Source organism: Puma concolor, chromosome F2, assembly GCF_028749965.1.
Source record: "Puma concolor isolate L17-30 chromosome F2, mPumCon1.1.hap2, whole genome shotgun sequence".
Classification (NCBI taxonomy): domain Eukaryota; kingdom Metazoa; phylum Chordata; class Mammalia; order Carnivora; family Felidae; genus Puma; species Puma concolor.
This window is the reverse complement of record NC_141684.1, coordinates 22,311,063-22,328,259: the sequence shown is the minus strand read 5'-3', so window position 1 is coordinate 22,328,259 and position 17,197 is coordinate 22,311,063. Positions and strand designations below refer to the sequence as shown.

Below are 17,197 nucleotides of genomic sequence, written 5' to 3'. Positions count from 1 at the left end.
GATTTCCATATTCTAATCCTTGGAACTTCTGAGTATGTTAACTTACATGGTAAAGGAACTTTGCAAATGTGATTAAGTTCAGGATGGATCTTGAGATGGGGAGATTATCCTAGGTTATCTAGGCAGGCCAAATGTAACCAGAAAGATCCCTGTGAGAGGGACACTTGAGGTCAGAGTAAAGGGAAGATGCTGTATTGCTGGCTTTGAGGACAGAGAAAGGATCCTGGAGCTAAGGAAACTAAGTGACCTCTAGAAGCTGGAAAAGGTAAGATAATTAATTCTCTCCCAGAATCTCCAGAAGGAATGTAGTCCTGCATACCCATTTTAGAACTATAAGACAATATATTTATATTGTTCTAAGCCACAGAAGCTTTGTAATGATTTGTTATAGCAGCAAAAAGAGACTCATATACACTATCTGTGTATCATCTATCTATCTTGTGATGCAACATGATACATGCTATGAGGTAGGCTTATACATGAAAGTGAAGAAGAATCACATTTTAAACAGTGTCTTTTAAGGAAGGCACAATGGAATCTCTGGTATTAGAGGAAAATCTGAATGTGTACATTTTGAAAATGCTCCTCAGGTCACTCTAATACCCATACCTTTTGCCTGCATCAGTTCCTCACCTCTTAGTGTGCAAACTGTTGCTTGAAATATCTAAGCTAACCAATTAGAAGAGTGGTATTTGACTGCTATTACTGAGTAGATCCCTATTTCCATCCAGCTAACTTGAAAATGTGTTTCATATTGGCACTGGGAGAAAAAGTGTGTAGAGTTCAATGCAAATCTATCAGCACAAGGAGACAAATAAGGCAGAGCACATGTGCTGCTGACTGGGGTCAATAACATCATCTTTGCATAAAGAGAACAATATGTCCCCAAGACAGCAGGGACAATGAAAATATTAAAAATTTCCCAAGAGGCATATGTCACATAGGTTGTGTCGATGCTACATGAATATGAAGGATACAGCTAGATAACTTCCCCATAAATCTAGAACCTTGATAATCGAGTTTGCCTTTCTAAATAGATGCCATCCAAATTTTCTTCCTACAGCAACTGCTTTTGAACTTTGATCTTAACATTGCAGGTGCTTTTCCTACTTGGAAAGATAAGGAAATTGAAAAGTGGTGACTTCCCTGTGCAAGTAGGTAGTTATTTATAGAAAAAGATATTGAGTGACTATAATGTTTCTCCTAGAACTGGGATTATAGTTTCAAGTGCTGCTAGATGCTGTGTTGTCTGAATACAGAAATATCAGAACCATAATTTGGGAATAAATCAAACCCTTGCAGACTCCAAATCAGGACAGAAAGTTCTAACAAAAGTTGTAAAGGGATTCTAGGATAAAGATTACTGACAGAGCCTTAAGACTATTGCATGCTAAGTTTTCTCTGCCTGAAATATTCCCTCCTCTCCAGCCTGTAATTTAAATCTAACATAATCTTTCAAATCCAACTCAATTACTTTGTTTAACTAAATCAGACTTCCCTGTTATATTATCTATAGTACCTGTTCTTACTAGACTTATTAAAATGAGAATTTTCCACTTATGGGTGTCTTTTTAAAATCTATGCTATCTCCATCATACTTAAAGCCACACCGGGGAAGGTTCATGTCTGTTTCATTCACCTTTATACCCCAAGCATTTAACAGTGGCTGGCACACAAGAGTCCCTAAGTTGTTTTTTTTTAATAAAATGAGCAAAAGAATGAATGACAAGGTGATGAGCACACATGGATAGATCTAGAAAAAGAGTATGTTAACTGCCAGCCATATTAAGCTGTCTGAGGATTCATAAATGGTAATTATTAATTAAGGTGAATTTCTGTCCAAACACTGACCATCTAAAAACTGTGCATTATGTAATGATCAAATATTGCTGGATAGCAGTCATTCTACTTTGTGGATAATGACCTGGGGTTTAACAGACACTTTACCAGCAAATAGACTGGGATGTATAGTACTAAACAATATTTTTTTAAAACTTTTGTTCCAAAATAAAATCAGGTACATAATTTATATGCCTAACACTTATCTCTTTGACTTGGGTAGGAGATGTTAAATTTTGTAATATGTTATCTATAGAGAGAGAATGAGGCCACAGCTCATACTCTTAGGACTGTATACACATATGTGTTTATATATATACACATTTATATATACATTTGCATATATATACATTAATATATATTTACACACATATATGTGATACATTAATATATTTTAGTCTCTTGTTAATAGCTAATATACACAAATGCATCATTGGCCATTAAAAATTATTCAAATTTTAAATTCTCATAGAAATAAACAAAATTAAGTAAAATAAAATATTTTTAAAAATCCAAACTTGATGAAATTTTCTTATTTTGTTTTACCCCTTTCTGCTGCTTTTTGTATTTGAAACCAGTACATTAATTAAGCTCCCACCAAAGCTCAGCTTTAAGCTTAGCTCAGTGCCTCGCATTCAGTAGATGCTCAATAAATATTTCCCCTCCTTATTGTCAAACAGTTTCATCTAGGAAGTGATGCTTTCCGGTTTTAACGTGAACCAGAGTAGCATTAGGTAGATGGAAGAGAAAACAGGTGAACCTTTGTTGTCTGTCCTTGTGTAAAAATTTAAAACTTTTATGATACATTTGTTTTCAAAATTAGTCCAAAATAGTACATTTTACAGCATTAATATTTCAACTATCTTCCATCTTGGATAACACATGCTCTTGTCAACTGCTTCATTATGCCGCATAGGTTTTCAATGGCTAATCTCATGTGTGCCAAGAACATCCGTTTCTCTTTCAGACTAAGTGTGATTCTGCACCAGAGACATGCTGGACACAATCACAAGGAAGTGCAAGCCAATGCCAGTGTCAGAGCAGCCTTTGTGCATGCCCTCGGAGATCTATTTCAGAGCATCAGTGTGTTAACCAGTGCACTTATTATCTACTTTAAAGTGAGTATGTTTGAGTTTACTCACTGTCATAGGAAGTTTATAGATTAGGTACTGCAGAAGCTGACCTGCCAGTATTAACCTAAATGAGGGTGGCCAGCCTCTATTTACCTATACCAACTACTTTGCAAGGTTTAAACAAACAAACAACACATATTCAAAGCCTGAAACCTTAGACTTTCCAGATTCCTAAGTACTATGTCTCCAAATGTAGGGCTGCCAGTCTTCCAAGAAAGTAGTTCCTTTTGTCATGGAGTTAAGATGAACAGCAATGGAACCATGAATACCTTAGGATTCTTGGGTTGTAAGCAACAGAAAGGATGTCTAGCTTACTTAAGCAAAAATATATTTATTAGTTGAAATGTATTGGATGTACTCTTGGATAGAAACCAAGGTAGAAATAAGGACAACATTAGGTATCTTAGATTTCAGGAACTATCCAAATTCTGTCCCAGGTACCAGTGCAGAAATGACTACGAGTCAACCAATTTTTTTCCATTTCTTGGCATTCTGCTGGAGATTCTCTTTCTCTGGGAAAGAGAGCCCACCAGACCTAGCTTGGGTCTTGTACCTGCTGCTTGGCTGGGGAGGAAGAGCACCTGATTGTCCCACCAATATCACCCCCCAGTGGGGGAAAGATAATTCTCCCCCCGCCCCCGACAAATCAGGGTGTTAATGGAAAGTTGAGATGGATCTTGGATGAAACTCTGACCCTAAACAAACATTTACTATAGATCTGTGTTTCTTGTACCAAGAACTAACAGAAGTGGGTTGGGGTGTAGGTGGGGGTAATGGAAAAGACGAGCATTTAACTCTGTTGTTTGCACCTTGATTGTCCAGTTATCAAGGACTCTTTATTATTTTTACTAAAAAATGAAAACACAGAAATAAAAATTATAAAGACATATCTGAATTCAATTGAGCAAATATTCACTGAAAGCTTTAAGTTTAAGGCAAAATCATTCACACTTGTCCTGGGTAGTGGAGTTTGAGAGTTTCTCAGAGGTAATGAGGTATGGACTTTTCTGTGGGACAAAACTTCATCAAGGGCAGAAGGACACATATCTCTTCTGGAGCTAATGGCTCCAGTGGTGAGACAGGGCAAGAATGAGGCCTCAGCTCATACTCTTAGGACTTAATCAAAGATGCCTGTCTCAAACATTTCTCCAAAGAAGACATCCAAATGGTCAACCAACACATGAAAAAAATGCTCAATATCACTCATCATCAGGGCAATGCAAATCAAAACCACAATGAGATACCACCTCATACCTGTCAGAATGGCTAACATTCACAACTCAGGCAACAACAGATGTAGCCAAGGATGAGGAGAAAGAGGATCTATTTGAACTGCTGGTGGGAATGCAAACTGGTGCAGCCACTTTAGAAAACAGTATGGAGGTTCCTCAAAAAATTAAAAATAGAACTACCCTATGGTCCAGCAATTGCACTATTAGGTATTTATCCAAGTGATACAGATATGCTGTTTTGAAGGGGCACATGCACCCCAATGTTTATAGCAGCACTATCGACAATAGCCAAAGTATGGAAAGAGCCCAAATGTCCATCGATGGATGAATAGATAAAGAAGATGTGGTATATATATACAACGGAGTATTATGTAGAAATCAAAAAGAATGAAATCTTGCCATTTGCAACTACGTGGATGGAACTAGAGGATATTATGCTAAGCAAAATTAGTCAGTCAGAGAAAGACAAACATCATATGACTTCACTCATATGAGGATTTTAAGATACAAAAAAGATGAACATAAGGGAAGGGAAGCAAAAATAATATAAAAACAAGGATGGGGACAAAACATAAGAGACTCTTAAATATGGAGAACAACAGAGAGTTGCTGGAGGGGGTTGTGGGAGGGGGGATGGGCTGAATGGGTATGGGGAATCTACTCCTGAAATCATTGTTGCACTATATGCTAACTACATGGATGTAAATTAAAAAAAAAAAAAAAAAAGATGCCTGTCTCGAATATGTGCCATCCTGAGGAGGGAAAGAAAGGAAACAACCCCAGTCTGCCATGACCAAGCTCCAGCTGGGCCTTGGTCATGTGCAACCTCTGGGCAGGTGATACCCTTTCTTCTCATCATAAGGAAGGCTGAAAAGCCATTGACTATTATATAAATTTGTGCATATTTTCATCACATACTCTGTGCTTCTATTAACAGAAAAGTCAAATCAGGTCTTCGGAAAGAACACTCAAGGCCCCTCTCCTTTATGTCTTAAATTTAATTTTTAAATTTCTTCAGCCACTGATAGTTTAAAGCTTAAATGAAGGATTGAATCTTCAGAAAATCTTGCCTCTGAGTTGGATGTCAAGTTTCAGGGAGGTGAAAGGGTGATAGAAAAAGAAGCAGGGAGGTTTACTCATTTTATTATAATCAGAATTTCTGCATGGAAGGCCTGAATTCAGTTAACCTAAGTCCCTATATTTTCTAGCCAGACTATAAAATGGCTGACCCAATCTGCACATTCGTCTTTTCCATCCTGGTTTTGGCCAGCACCATCACTGTCTTAAAGGACTTCTCCATCTTACTCATGGAAGGTAGGAGTGATTTTATTATTATTTCCAGGATCGGTGTTTCTCTTCCCTATAATCACAGAAGGGAATGGCATCAAGGCAAATCCACTGTTAATTTGCATTATAAGGAAAATCTAAATGTATAAGGATTTTTTGTGAAAACAAATATTATGATTTTTCTTCATATGGGAACAAAAAGAATTGCCTTCTCTTTTTTCCTCCAGCAACTATTAAATGATATGGCATACGATAAAAATGATATGTACGAATAATAAGGATAGGCACTGAGGGAGATATTGTGAAAATATAAATTTCTCCCTAGATATATGGAAAAGGCCTAAGAAAAATTGAATAAGCTATCTCTTAGGCAGCATTATAGCTACTATGAAGGGCTTGTCTAAAACCCTTGTTAGACCAGGCCAGCACTCAAACTTCAAGGCATCAGAATCACTTGGGGTCTGTTAAAACACAATTTTCTGGGCCCATCCTGATAGTTCCTGAACTTGGTGGGTCTGGGGCAGCAGCTGGGAATTTGAATTTCTTTTTCTTTTTCTTTTTTTTAATGAAATTTATTGTCAAATTGGTTTCCATCAACACCCAGTGCTCATCCCAACAGGTGCCCTCCTCAGTGCCCATCACCCACTTTCCCCTCCCCCCACCCCCCATCAACCCTCAGTTTGTTCTCAGTATTTAAGAGTCTCTTATGGTTTGTCACCTTCCCTCTCTGTAACTTTTTTTTCTCCCCTTTCCCCCGCCCCTGGTCTTCTGTTAAGTTTCTCAGGATCCACATATGAGTGAAAACATGGTATCTGTCTTTCTCTGCCTGGCTTATTTCACTTAGCATAACACTCTTCGGTTCCATCCACGTTGCTACAAATGGCCAGATTTCATTCTTCCTCATTGCCAAGTAGTATTCCATTGTATATATAAACCACATCTTCTTTATCCATTCATCAGTTGATGGACATTTAGTCTCTTCCCATCATTTGGCTATTGTTGAAAGTGCAGCTATAAACATTGGGGTACAAGTGCCCCTATGCAACAGCACTCTAGGAATTTGAATTTCTAACAAGACGCTGATGCTGCTCGTCCAGGGACCACACTTCGAAAACCACTAGAATGACCTTTTCACACTACTGAAGGATTACTACACAAAAGGCACAAGAATGGAACCTAGAAAAGTCCATCAGAATTAGAGGTTTGCATCATATCAAGCAGTTGGATGATCAAGAATATCCAGACATTGGCTTGAACTTTTCTTTTTTGTCCAGCACATTTTGACATAAGGCAGACAGAGTTTCAGAGTGCACGTGCCTTCACAAAAGCCCACATTTCCTTAGTGTTCACTGTTGAGTACACGTTTAAGAGTTTTGTTCCTTTGGGCACTATAAACGTTGGAGGATGATGATGCTGACAACGGTGAATCACAAGATGGAGTCAAGCGTCACTAACAAATGAACGTCCTCTCTCTGAAGGTGACAATATTTGGTTTGTCAAGTCACAGATGCATCCATTTCCTTTCCTGAGGGCCAAGCGCTGAGCTGCAGCTGTTGTTCCTATTAGGGAACTTTGCTGACTTACAGGTGGATAAAAGGCAAATGGGTATCCATCGGAGATGAGTATTTTCCATCCCTGTCTCGCAGCATAGCTCTTCTCAGGTGATTATCTCTTCTTATTTAAGGAAAACGTAGCTAACTTAAAACAACCTTCGTAAACATTTATTTTTGAAAGAGAGTGTGAGAGCGAGTGGGGGAGGGGTAGAGAACAGAAGACAGAGGATCTGAAGCTGGCTCAGACCTCAGGAGCTCTGAGTGCAGTGCTCCAACACAGGAATTGTGTGATCATGACCTGAGCCGAAATCAAGAGTCGCTTAACTGACTGAGCCATCCAGGTGCCCCAGGAAAATGTAGCTAATTATTGAAGCTGGCAGGTAAATCCTACCTGGAAGAAGCTTTTTTTTTTTTAATGTTTATTTATTTTTGAGACAGAGAGAGACAAAGCATGAACGGGGGAGGGGCAGAGAGAGAGGGAGACACAGAATCCGAAACAGGCTCCAGGCTCTGAGCTGTCAGCACAGAGCCCCACACGGGGCTGGAACCCATGAACCGTGAGATCATGACCTGAGCCGAAGTCAGACCTTAACCAACTAACTGAGCCACCCAGGCACCCCATTTTTTAAACTGGGTTTTCAAATTATGTTAGCATACAATAATACTTGCACTTAATAAAGTTTTATAAAAATATAGAAAGGAATAAAATTATAAAAAGTCTTTCCATTTTTTTACCTTTGAATTTTCAGTCCCATTCTTCAGAGGTAATACCTACTGATAAGTCATCCCAAAATATCTGTGCATTCACACACACACGCATACACACACACACACACACACACACGTCTTTTTTTATACAAACAGAATTTTGCATTGATACATAATTTTGCTCTGCACCTTGCTTTCTTTATTTGGAGGTCTTTCCATATGAGCATATATAGAGATACACCCTATTCCTTTTCATGGTACAAAGTATTACATACACTGTATGCATGTACTTGCTTATTGATGATATTACAAATTATGGTGTAATTACCATGTGCATATATATATGTGTGTGTGTGTGTGTGTGTGTGTGTGCATATATATATATATATATATATATATATATATGTATATATATAGTGCTTGTATGTCTGTGGCATAACTCCTAGAAGTGGCTTTGCTATTTCAAAAGTTATGTGCATTTAAAAATTTGATAGATGTTGCCATTTCTACCAAAAACGCCATATCAATTTCTTTCCCACCAATAGGATTTGACATTTCCACACATCCTCACCATCACTGAGTATCATCAAAATGTTGATTCTTTTGTAATATGATAGGTGAAAAACTATATCTTATTGATTCCATATGCAATTCTTTCATTATGAGAGATATTGAGTGATTTTGCATATATTTATTAACTTGGGTAATTATTTTTTAAATACTAATTAGCTATTTTCCTGGATGCATTGATATTTTGCAGGCTCTCCCTCAGGAAAAAAAGTTTCTAGTGTATGATGAAGCACTGAAGCCAGTGGGAACATATCTTGTTTGTTGATATTATTTTACAGAGTAAAATAAGTAACAGTAGACTTGTGTTCTCCATAAAAGTAAAGAGATAATAGAGGGAAGAGAGAAGGGGGTAGTGGAATAGTGCAATTTCATCTCAAGGGTCCTAGATGAATGACAATAGGTCTTCAAAGGGTCAAATGAAACTCCTCAGAGGTGACACATTAGGCCTATTAGTCAGCTTTGGGTTGGGATACTTAGAGTCTACTATTTGCGTAACATTTCACACTGACAGCCTGGTCTTTAGAGTCTGACATCTCCCTTATCTATATATCCTAAGCAATGCTTCTTAACCTCTCTGATTCCCAACTTCCTCTCCCCAGTGAGATAAGAATTGTAACATTGATAATTAGCTCTTAAAGTTCTTAGAACTACTAAGTAAGATAATCACTATGAATACAGTACTTAGCACAAACCTTGACATATGGCAGTTTCTCAATAAAGGTGTGTTATTATCATTATAATATAACAATGTTACAATATAACAATGTCACCCACGAATCCATTCTATGGCTACTCTGAGAACTCTTTTAATTTGTTTCTAATGCCTGAGTTCACAGAGTAAAAGAACGTGTTGACCAGCTCTTTGTTACCCCATGAAACAATATGAAGTGGGATTAAACTAAACTCAAACTGTACAGAATTTTAATATTAGCCTCAAGGAGGAAGTCTCCATGAGCAAGGTTCTTAAATCCTGAAAAAGGAGGGTTAAGGGTTCCCTATTTCTTTAGTCCTTTAAAGTTATTCTTGGGGCACCTGGGTGGCTCAATGGGTTAACTGTCCGACTTCAGCTCAGGTCATGCTTTCGTGGCTTGTGAGTTCAAGCCCCGCTTCAGGCTCTGTGCTAACAGTTCAGAGCCTGGAGCCTGCTTCGGATTCTGTGTCTCCTCTCTCTCTGCCCCTCTCCTGCTTGCACTCTGTCTCTCAAAAATTAATAAACATTAACAAAAATTTAAAGTTATTGTTGACTAGCTGCTCATTATAATCATTTGGGAAGCTTTTTAAAAATACTTGTGCCTAGGCCCCCCATACCCAGAGATTCCAATTTAATTGACTGGGGTAGGGGCCAGTTTTGTGTTTTTTAACATGCAGCCAAACCTGAGAACTACTGCAAGGCACAGCTGCCCAGTGGCTCTTAATGTTAGTGCAATGGTTCTCAACCTTGGTTGTATGTTAGAATCACCGAATGAGCTATAAAAATACTGATGCTTCATCTTATCCCCAGAGGGTCTGATTAATTGGTCTTGGGTGTAATCTGGTGATCAGGATTTCTAAAATCTCCTCTGATGATACTAATGTACATTCAAGTTGGAGAGCCATATCAACCATATCGAAAGTGTGTCGATTTGAGCTCATCCATAGAAATTTTCTTTAGGGGGACTGGAATGAATCTAAGGCATATATATATATATATATATATATATATATATATATATATATGTGTGTGTGTGTGTATATGTATATATCAAACACACCAGGTGTTTGTATCGTGTCTATATGATTGAAGTAGAAGCTAAAAGGTGGTCATCCTTAATAATCTTTTCATTCTCTTTGGGTTAGTTGGCAGGGATTTAGTTATTGCATCAAATAGCCTTATCATTGTCATTCTGGTTGAGTTGATTTTAAAAAAAATAGCTTTATCATCGTTATGCTGGTTGAGTTGATTAAAAAAAAAACAACTTACGTTAAACTGATGTGTTTTCCAATCCTAACCACCCATTAACTTGCCCTCTCTCTAGCCAAGGCAAGGACCCTTAACACTTCCATATCCTCTCATCTTCCAAATGACAGTCCTTGTAATGTTTGAAGAAAGTGATCCTTCTTCCCTTAGCCTTCACTTCTTCAAACTAGAGAAACCCCAGTTCCTTTAGTCCAAAGGAATAGCTGATTGGCTGCCAGGGTCCCTCCCTCCCTGTGTGCCCCATACCATTCCTTTAGAAGCAAGGATGGTGTCAAACTCTGATCTTATATGACCCAGACAGTAAACCCTGACTAATGTATCTAAATAAATAAGAATTCTATAAATAGATGGTATTACAATGTTAGGATCATCTATTAACTCAGTTTAGTTAGTGACCTGTCAGATAACTACTATTATGTAGCATTGCAGTATACAAAGAACAGATATTTTCCCATTTTCTCCTCAAGGAATTTAGTGTACATATTGCTCTTATCACCCCTCTTTTACTACAGATGTGCTGAGGATCAGAGAAGTTCCATGATTTGGGTAAATTCATGGTAGTTGTGGTCAGAGTGCTAACCAGGAATTATTTGATTCCAAATCCCACGTTCCCTCATTTTGCTTTTTAGAGCGTATGCAAAAATAACTGGAAAAAGCTCAGTTGGTTTAATAACACACCCTGAAAACCAAGAATGATTACTATTGTTGGTTATTGCATAATAAAGTCTTTCATGTTGAACCCTTTGAAAGAGTCAGGTGAATTTAATTTGTAAACATCTGAAGTAAGAAACCAGAAAAGCAGAAGACAAGTTGATAATTCTGGGGAAAATTTTGCAGCCCCACTTAGCCATGTTAATGAGCTGTATTTAGTTAAATAACAAAGAGCCTCCCTCCCTTTCCACTTGTCAGGTGTGCCAAAGAACCTGAACTACGATGATGTGAAAGAGCTCATCTTAGCGGTGGATGGAGTGGTGTCTGTGCACAGCTTGCACATCTGGTCTCTAGCAATGAACCAAGTGATTCTCTCGGCTCATGTTGCTGCAGGTCAGTGAGTTTTGTAAACACCCTGCCAAAATTCAGTCCTTGCCCTGTAAACTCAATAATTTCCCTCCTTTCTGTACAGCTGCCCTCCGTGTCTGTTGCCTGTCAAAACAACCGTGGAGTGTTTCCTATTACCAAAGCCCTTTGAAAAAAGCCCTTGTCAACGTTATCATGGCAACAGTGATACTGAGGACATCCCTTGAGGCAGACTGCAGAGGGTAGTGGGTAGAATGAATGGCTAAAATGCCACCCAAAGTTCAAGGTCTTCAACTCGGAAAATTAGATCTCACCTGTTTGACTTGGTGCCCGATGAATTAAATAATGGGATGAGCTCAACAATAAACTTCATTGAGTTATTTCCTGTGTCTGAGATGCTCTGCCTATTACAGAAGATTAAAAAAATGAAGGAGACCTAGGTCCCATACTTAAGATTCTAACAGGTTAAAAGATGTGCTAGTAGGAATTAATGGTGATTCCCTCACTGGATGGTTAGAAATTCTGTAACCATGTGAGATAATTCTTAGGATTTGGGGTTTATTCTAAAAAAGTACTTTCTCAAGTAGAATGTGATTTGTGCACCATGTGTCCTAGAGCTGGGGAGATAGGCAGTGGGGGAGGGGAAGCCTCTCACTGCTTCAGGAGACAGCTCAGACCAAATGATATGTTAGGCTGCTAAAAAAATAATTCAAGAAGTTACTTAGAGGCAGGGTACAGGATCACTGGCGACAGGCATTTGAGGACTATGCTTTCTCCGATATCCTCGGCTTTGCTGAGAGGCTTAGATGTGGCTACAGGTAATTTATAGCATCTACTACACCAATATTTCACTGCAGATGGAAGAATCCAGTAAACAATAAGGTTACTATGGAGGGAATCTTACAGCTTCCTGATACCTTTTGGGACGAGAGAGAAGATAGCAGTGAGGTTCCTTCTTTGAGCAGGAACTGTAGGGAGCTCTAAATGCTTCCCTGTTCCTATCACTAGTCTTGGTATAAATGCTGATTAGATACAAGAGCTTCAACGGAAAGATCTCTGGGGACTGGTGGGAAGGGCTGTATAAAAAAATCAGAGCTTTGTCTTGGCTTTTTTCAGGCCTTATCTCCCTTTCCATGGTCAGGTTCTAGGACGGCCAGACCCAAGAGAGAACTGTGGGCAGGAAAAGTTTCCATAGTGATGGGTACTTTGCTGCACTAGAATTTCCCCCTGTCTTGTCTGTGTGGATATAACTGATTATCAGAGCCAGAGTGCTTCTCCTGAGTGCTCTGCCTGTGGCCCTCCCCACCAGGTTACAGACAAAGTGCTTGAGGCTGGAAATTTAGCCATCACCCATGTGTGTGCAATCAGTGCCCATCTCACTGTGGTTCTTTCTCAACAGCAGCCAGCCGGGACAGCCAGGTTGTTCGAAGAGATATTGTAAAAGTCCTCAACGATAGCTTTACTGTGCACTCACTCACCATTCAGATGGAATCTCCAGCTGACCAGGACCCTGACTGTTTTTTCTGTGAAGAACCCCGGGACTAGTTCAGTCACAATGTCAACTTCCAGAGTTCAATGGCCCACTATACACTGCTCTGCAGTTTCTAGAATATAAGAAATAAAGAACCAAAGGAAGAAGTTTGAGAAATTCGTGATACAGTACAGTGCACATTTTATCCACCATGAATGAAGACGCATATAGATTCATTAATCAATTGGATTATCAACTCATCAGTAGCTGTGTTCAATTACAGGAATGTGTGTATGGACTGTTCCTGACTGGGGCTGAAGTAACAGCTGTTTGTAACCACAGGCAATAAAAAGTTCATCTCCCTTCAGTGATGTATCCTGAGGATGAGTGGGTAAAATTGAACTTGGGAAAGTCTTATTAGGAATCAGTGCCCAGGAAAAGTCACAAAATTCTCCTCAAATGGGAGAAAAAAGCAAACTAGGAAGAGCTTAAGTTAAAAGAGATGCTGGAAGCTTAACACCCCACTAGAACTTGACTCTCTGGTCAGTTTATAATAGGATTTGGAGCAGTTTCTTTTTACTCCCTATCAGCATCACCATTCCCTAAATGGGGTAGAAATGTCCTCTTTCCTTCTCACAAATTATGTTTTAACATGTCTAAAACTATTGAATGGTATTTTTCTTCTCTGTGTAAAAGCTCTGGACAAATGAAAAATTATGAAATTGCTGCTTTTTGAGTGTTTTCACTTGGTGTGACCTAATAACAAAACAAGGAGGCACAGAGCATCAGAGTTCTTATTCCAGATCATATGGAAAATAATTTAGTCAAATAATTAAGAACTCACAGGTCTTAAATAATATTTATGGAATACCAACTATTGTCCAGGTATTGTACTAGGCTTTTCAGATGTGTCACCTCATTTCATTTGAGTGACAACTTTGGAAAGTTGCAATTAATACCATCGTTATATAGACAAGGACATAGGCTCACAGAAGTTAAGTAATTTAACCGATATCATTATTCATTCATTCAAAAACAATTTTTCAGAGCACCTGGGTGGCTCAGTCAGTTAAACATCTGACTCTTGATCTTGGTTCAGATCATGATCTTACGGTTCATGAGATGGAGCCCTGGTTCGGGCTCTGAGCTGACATCCTGGAGCCTGCTTGGGATTCTCTCTCCCTTTCTCTCTGCTCCTCCTTCTCTCTCTCTCTCAAAAATAAATAAATAAACTTTAAAACAATAGATAATCTTTCAATACAGGTTATGAGCTAAGCATTGGTGAACTATGTCAGTATGGCCTTTGTGTTCATGGAGCTCCTCCCCTTTTGTTGGGAAGACAGGCATTCCACCAATAAACACCAAGAATGTACTACAAATAGTGGCAAATGATGAAAGGAGAGAGGCTGATTTAGGTTGGTGGAGGTCAATGGGGAGCCCCTCTGAAGAAACAGCACCCAAGCTGAGACCTGAACAGTAGGTGGTAGCCAAACGAATTGTAAGAACATTCTAGATGAAGCAAGAGCATGAATGGATACCATGAAGAAAGTACTTGGTGTGTGGGAGGAAATGAAGATGGCCATTGTGGCTGGAGGGTGATAAGTGAGGGGTGAGTTAAAAAAACATTGAGGACATGAAGCAGAAGAGAATGACAAGTCCGGCTGGCAAGGCAAAATTCTCTCATTCTGAGTCATTGATTGTATAATACCATGCTTCTAGCCCTGATTGTAACTCAACATCACTTGTAGACAGTAAAATAAAATAAAGATGTGCAGGCCCACATCCTGGAAATCCTGAATCAATGGATCTGATTTGGAACTTAAACTTCTATACTTTTTTTTTTTTTAAACATACCCAGAGATGTTTTAAAGAACAGCCAGGGTCTAGAAGAACTTCAATCAAAAGAGGTCACTGAGTATGGGAATTCAGACACATAACCGGGATACCTACAATAATATCTTGAATTGCAAACACATCGATGGGGCACAGAAAAAGTGATGGGCATTGCTGTGTGGGCATGGCCGTTGAGGCTTCATGTCATTGAGGTGACAGTCATGTTGGACTTTGAATAGATCTGGAGTTTCTGTAGACAGGTGAAGAAAAGGGCATTTTAGACAAAGGGAAGAAGACTGTATGGAAGGCATACTCAGGGTTACCTGTTAGTTTTTAATTTGAAAAGCAGAATATATGTGGCAAAGGAAACTTTCAACTCTGATTTTAAAACTACATACTTTTTAGGGCGCCTGGGTGGTGCAGTCGGTTAAGCGTCCGACTTCAGCCAGGTCATGATCTCCCGGTCCAGGAGTTCGAGCCCCGCGTCGGGCTCTGGGCTGATGGCTCAGAGCCTGGAGCCTGTTTCCGATTCTGTGTCTCCCTCTCTCTCTGCCCCTCGCCCGTTCATGCTCTGTCTCTCTCTGTCCCAAAAATAAATAAACGTTGAAAAAAAAACTATATACTTTTTACCACTTTACCATTATTAATATTGTAGAGAACAAGAGTTATGTCTCTGATGATTTTTATGTCACTGTCAGCATCTAGCAGGGTGCTGGAAACCTAACAGGCATTAAATAATTGTCGAGACAATGACTCTGGGGCCGTTCATGGGTCTTGTCATTATTTTTCATTTACATTTGTATTTTTCTGGAAATTTGAGGGCCAAGAAAACATTGACTTTGACTGAGGAGGTCACATCTGTGCTATCTCTGCAAATCAATCAGCACTGCTGAAATAGCTACTTAGCATTCTGCTGACAGCTCTCCCTGCTCAGTGGAGACAAATAGACTTGTCCCCCACCTCAGTGAGCACGTTTAGGCAACCAGAATTAGAGCCACTAAGGTTCCTAATGTCTCCTGCCTCAGCTGGCTCTCCAAATTCGAGGGATAGTTCATGCCAAATCATATCTCCTGTCTCAAAGACCATTGAATGGTTTTGCTTTTCCATATTTTGTGTAGGACATAGCCCTTAAGACTTGGCAAACACACAAATTCTGGTGTAATTGTTCACTCTGCTTTCTTTTCAAAATCTCATTTATCTTTTATGTCAGAAACACACTGAATGCCAGGTAATCATAAGGTAGGGGGATTTGTATGTCAACCAAAGAAGTTGCCCCATGGCTCCTAGCCATTTATTCTGTCTCCCTGAAATTCTACTTCTTTTGTTGGCTAGATTGAAAACTCTGGATGGTAGATGTTTTGGGGATAAAGTGCAAGACAATCTGCAATGGGGATTTTAAGGATTTGAAGATGAAAGGGCAGATGACACCAAGGGACTTTATGCGCCATGTGTCAGTTTTGAAAGTCTGCTTCCCCCTTTGTCTCTGCCCTGCAGTTCAGGATCATGAACTCTAGGCCACTGACATTACTGGAATAGTGTAGTGGAATTCTTTACTTTATGCCATTGCATTCTCTCTGCCTGTCAAAACATCTTTCAAGTCATTCAAAGCAAGACGCTTTATTCTTCAGGCCAACTTCACCGCCATCCTCCACATCTTTAATATGCTTCTCTGTCATCCAACATCCAGTCAAGATTTATCTAGGACTCTATGGTGATGTTAGGGCCCATAAAAGAAATTGATGTGTTCCATATGTTTGGTTACAGATGGGAAATGGGAATGTCGAAGGACATGAAGGAGAGAATGTTTGCACTTTGAACATCGTGTTTGTAGTTAGATTGCCTGAATTTGAATCCTAGCTCTTCCCATTATTAGCTCTGTGGCTTCAAGCTGGTTACTTAAATGCTCTGTCCCTCTGTTTGCTGATCAGTAAAAGCTCGCTATTCAGATGTGTGAGAATTTAATAAGTTAGGACACTTAAAGACATTGGACTTGTGCATAGCATGTGGCTAACACTCAGTAAATACTAACTGCTATTTATTCTTATTTACAAAGGGAGTGCATATGAATGTGTGCATGAACACAGATTTATATCATCCTGGCTTTTTAAAGGCTTTGAATCTTCAACACAACTCCCACAAGAGAGTGGCAGAATTATTGGTGAGAATTGAACAGCCCTTTCTCTCATGGAGCAATTGATGCTTGCTGAGATAAAGGTGTCTACTGAGAGCATTGCCTAGTGAGGGAGGCATGGAGTCATTAAAATAAGTCCCTTTCTGACACACTCTGAAAACTTCTACTTTTATCTTTAAAGTAAATGCCTAATTAGTCACTCAAAGTACATTTATTAATAAAATACAGCTGTCCAGTTCAAGAAGGCAGAGTCACAGATCTCCCAGCCCAGTTCAAGAAGGCAGAGTCACAGATCTCCCAGCCCTCTTCCCCTGCTCCTGAGATGTATCCCTTCCTTGGTTTCTTTTTCTCTCCCAGCCACAACTTGGCTCTAACCATGTGTGTTTCCTCCTTTTGGTTTCTAAATTGTCATTAGCATGTAGGCACCATTTCCTTACCTGTTAAGTTTGTCAGAGCCAACAAAGAC

The 17,197-nt window shown here is 39.2% G+C and overlaps 1 protein-coding gene across 2 annotated transcripts in view; it reads left to right on the top strand.

Annotated features, from left to right (window-relative positions):
- Positions 1-13,494, top strand: part of SLC30A8 (solute carrier family 30 member 8) — a 46,550-nt gene extending 33,056 nt beyond the window's left edge. For both annotated transcript variants that reach the window (XM_025922904.2, XM_025922903.2), the window contains 4 exons: positions 2,807-2,957; positions 5,413-5,518; positions 11,189-11,323; positions 12,696-13,494. In XM_025922904.2, the coding sequence (XP_025778689.1) occupies positions 2,807-2,957; positions 5,413-5,518; positions 11,189-11,323; positions 12,696-12,841 (538 nt within the window). In that variant the 3' untranslated portion in view covers positions 12,842-13,494. The remainder of the gene's footprint in view (positions 1-2,806; positions 2,958-5,412; positions 5,519-11,188; positions 11,324-12,695) is intronic.
- Positions 13,495-17,197: the final 3,703 nt, after the last annotated feature.